Raw genomic sequence first — 1,664 nt, 5'->3', positions numbered from 1 at the left:
AGGGGAAGAGGTGGAAGAGAGTAGAAGGGGGTAGAATAGACCAAAAAAAGAGGAGAATCGAAGAGATGAGGGAGGAAGAGAAAAGCGGGGGGAGCGGGGAGAAGAGGGGCAAGAAAGCCTCACCTGGCGTTGGTGCAGTCGTTGTACAAAGTTTCGAAGTCCTTTCTGGTAATGAGTTTGCAGCGGTTCACCCCGGGCTGGATGGCGCCCAGCCCCCGGAGGATCCTGACCTGCTCTACAGTGCACACCACGGGTGTGATATCCAGTCTCTTCAGCTTGGTGTAGACGGTGTGCAGCCCCCCTACGAGGTGCTTCAGGAACAGGTCGAAGACCTGCGGCAGGCAAATGAGCTCCTGCCCCTCCACCAGGAAAGAAGCCACCTTCACTCCGTGCAGATCGACCATCTTACACTCATTGCCGCCACCGCCACCGCCGCCGCTCACACTCATGCCGCCGCCGCCGCCGCCGCTCATGCCGCTCATACTCATACCGCCGCCGCCGCTCATAACGCTCATGCCGCCACCGCCCATAACGCTCATGCCGCCACCGCTCATACCGCTCATACCGCCGCCCATACCGCTCATGCCGCCGCCGCTCATACCGCTAACGTTGCCGGGGGTGGCGATGAAGCTGTTGATCATGCTGGTGGTGAGCCGGGGGGACTCGGACGGGCTGCTGGAATAGAGGGGCTCGGCCCGGAACAAGCCCCCGGGGGCTCCGGCGCTGCCGCCGGAGCCGCTCGAAGTTGCCGAGATTACCGGCGGGGCTGAAACAGCCATGGTTACCCTGGGGGGCTCCGTGCCTCCGGTTTTTCTGGGCACCACTCAGTCCACTGGCTTTTGCTCGCGCTCTCGGTCCGTCCGCCTCTCTCGCAACTGTTAAGCCGCACTACTCTAAACAGGCTTGCGCTCCTCCCACGCCCCGCAAACACAGTGAGCCCCGGCACCCGCGACTACCAGACCCCACCCTCTACTCCACCCCTTCCCGAGACTGGCAGCAAGCCTCGACCAATAAGCTTCAGCCTCACGGCTTCTGAGGTCAGAGAGTGGCTGCGGGAGGTGAGGGGGTGGAGCCTCGGGGCCCTGCCCGACTACCTGAGTCCCACCAGAACTGGTCGCGTGGATGAGAACGGAACCGAGTGGGGGGTCGGGCTGGGCTGAGGTTTTGGGGGCACCGGCCTTTATGTTTCCTCAGTTTGCATCTCAATTTCTCTTTCTCCCCTCCTTAATTCGTTGCATTTGCATGCTCAGCCTTTAGTGCCATCTAGGAGCTCCGGCTTTGCAGGGCTCTCCAGGTACCTTGGATTTTGCAAACCCTGAGCCCGGGAAAGATATTCCCGTGTAAGCCCGGGAAAGGAGCAAAGCCCCCAGAGCGCCACCTGCCACACTTGCCGCCCAAGGCGGCGGCCCCAAAGCCCATGAGCGGAAGCCCGGGACCTCGGAAAAAGTGGGGTGCCCGCACATACTGGGGGGAGAGGAAGCTCAAGGAAGGGACGGGCTTGCAAGACTAGCATCCCCTGAGGAAGCGATTCCCGTGGGACTCGCTTAGGATCCTGAAACCTCCTCGGTGTCCCCTCCCCCGCCTCGATCAAGGCGCCCTGTCACCCAGGGCTGAGGCTGGAGAAGCGTCTCCTCCCCCGTTGACCGGAGACGACTCCCGCTTTC

General features: G+C 62.1%; 1 protein-coding gene across 1 annotated transcript in view; it reads right to left on the bottom strand.

Annotated features, from left to right (window-relative positions):
* The window catches only part of DACH2 (dachshund family transcription factor 2), a 409,931-nt gene extending 409,152 nt beyond the window's left edge, over positions 1-779 (bottom strand). The window contains 2 exon segments of the mRNA XM_044682815.1: positions 124-439; positions 587-779. Of these exon segments, the coding sequence (XP_044538750.1) occupies positions 124-439; positions 587-779 (509 nt within the window).
* Between the last annotated feature and the right edge of the window lie 885 nt (positions 780-1,664).

This window comes from Gracilinanus agilis, chromosome X (genome assembly GCF_016433145.1).
Source record: "Gracilinanus agilis isolate LMUSP501 chromosome X, AgileGrace, whole genome shotgun sequence".
NCBI lineage: Eukaryota > Metazoa > Chordata > Mammalia > Didelphimorphia > Didelphidae > Gracilinanus > Gracilinanus agilis.
Note: the sequence above shows the minus strand (reverse complement) of the source record. Positions and strands in the feature narration are given on the sequence as shown.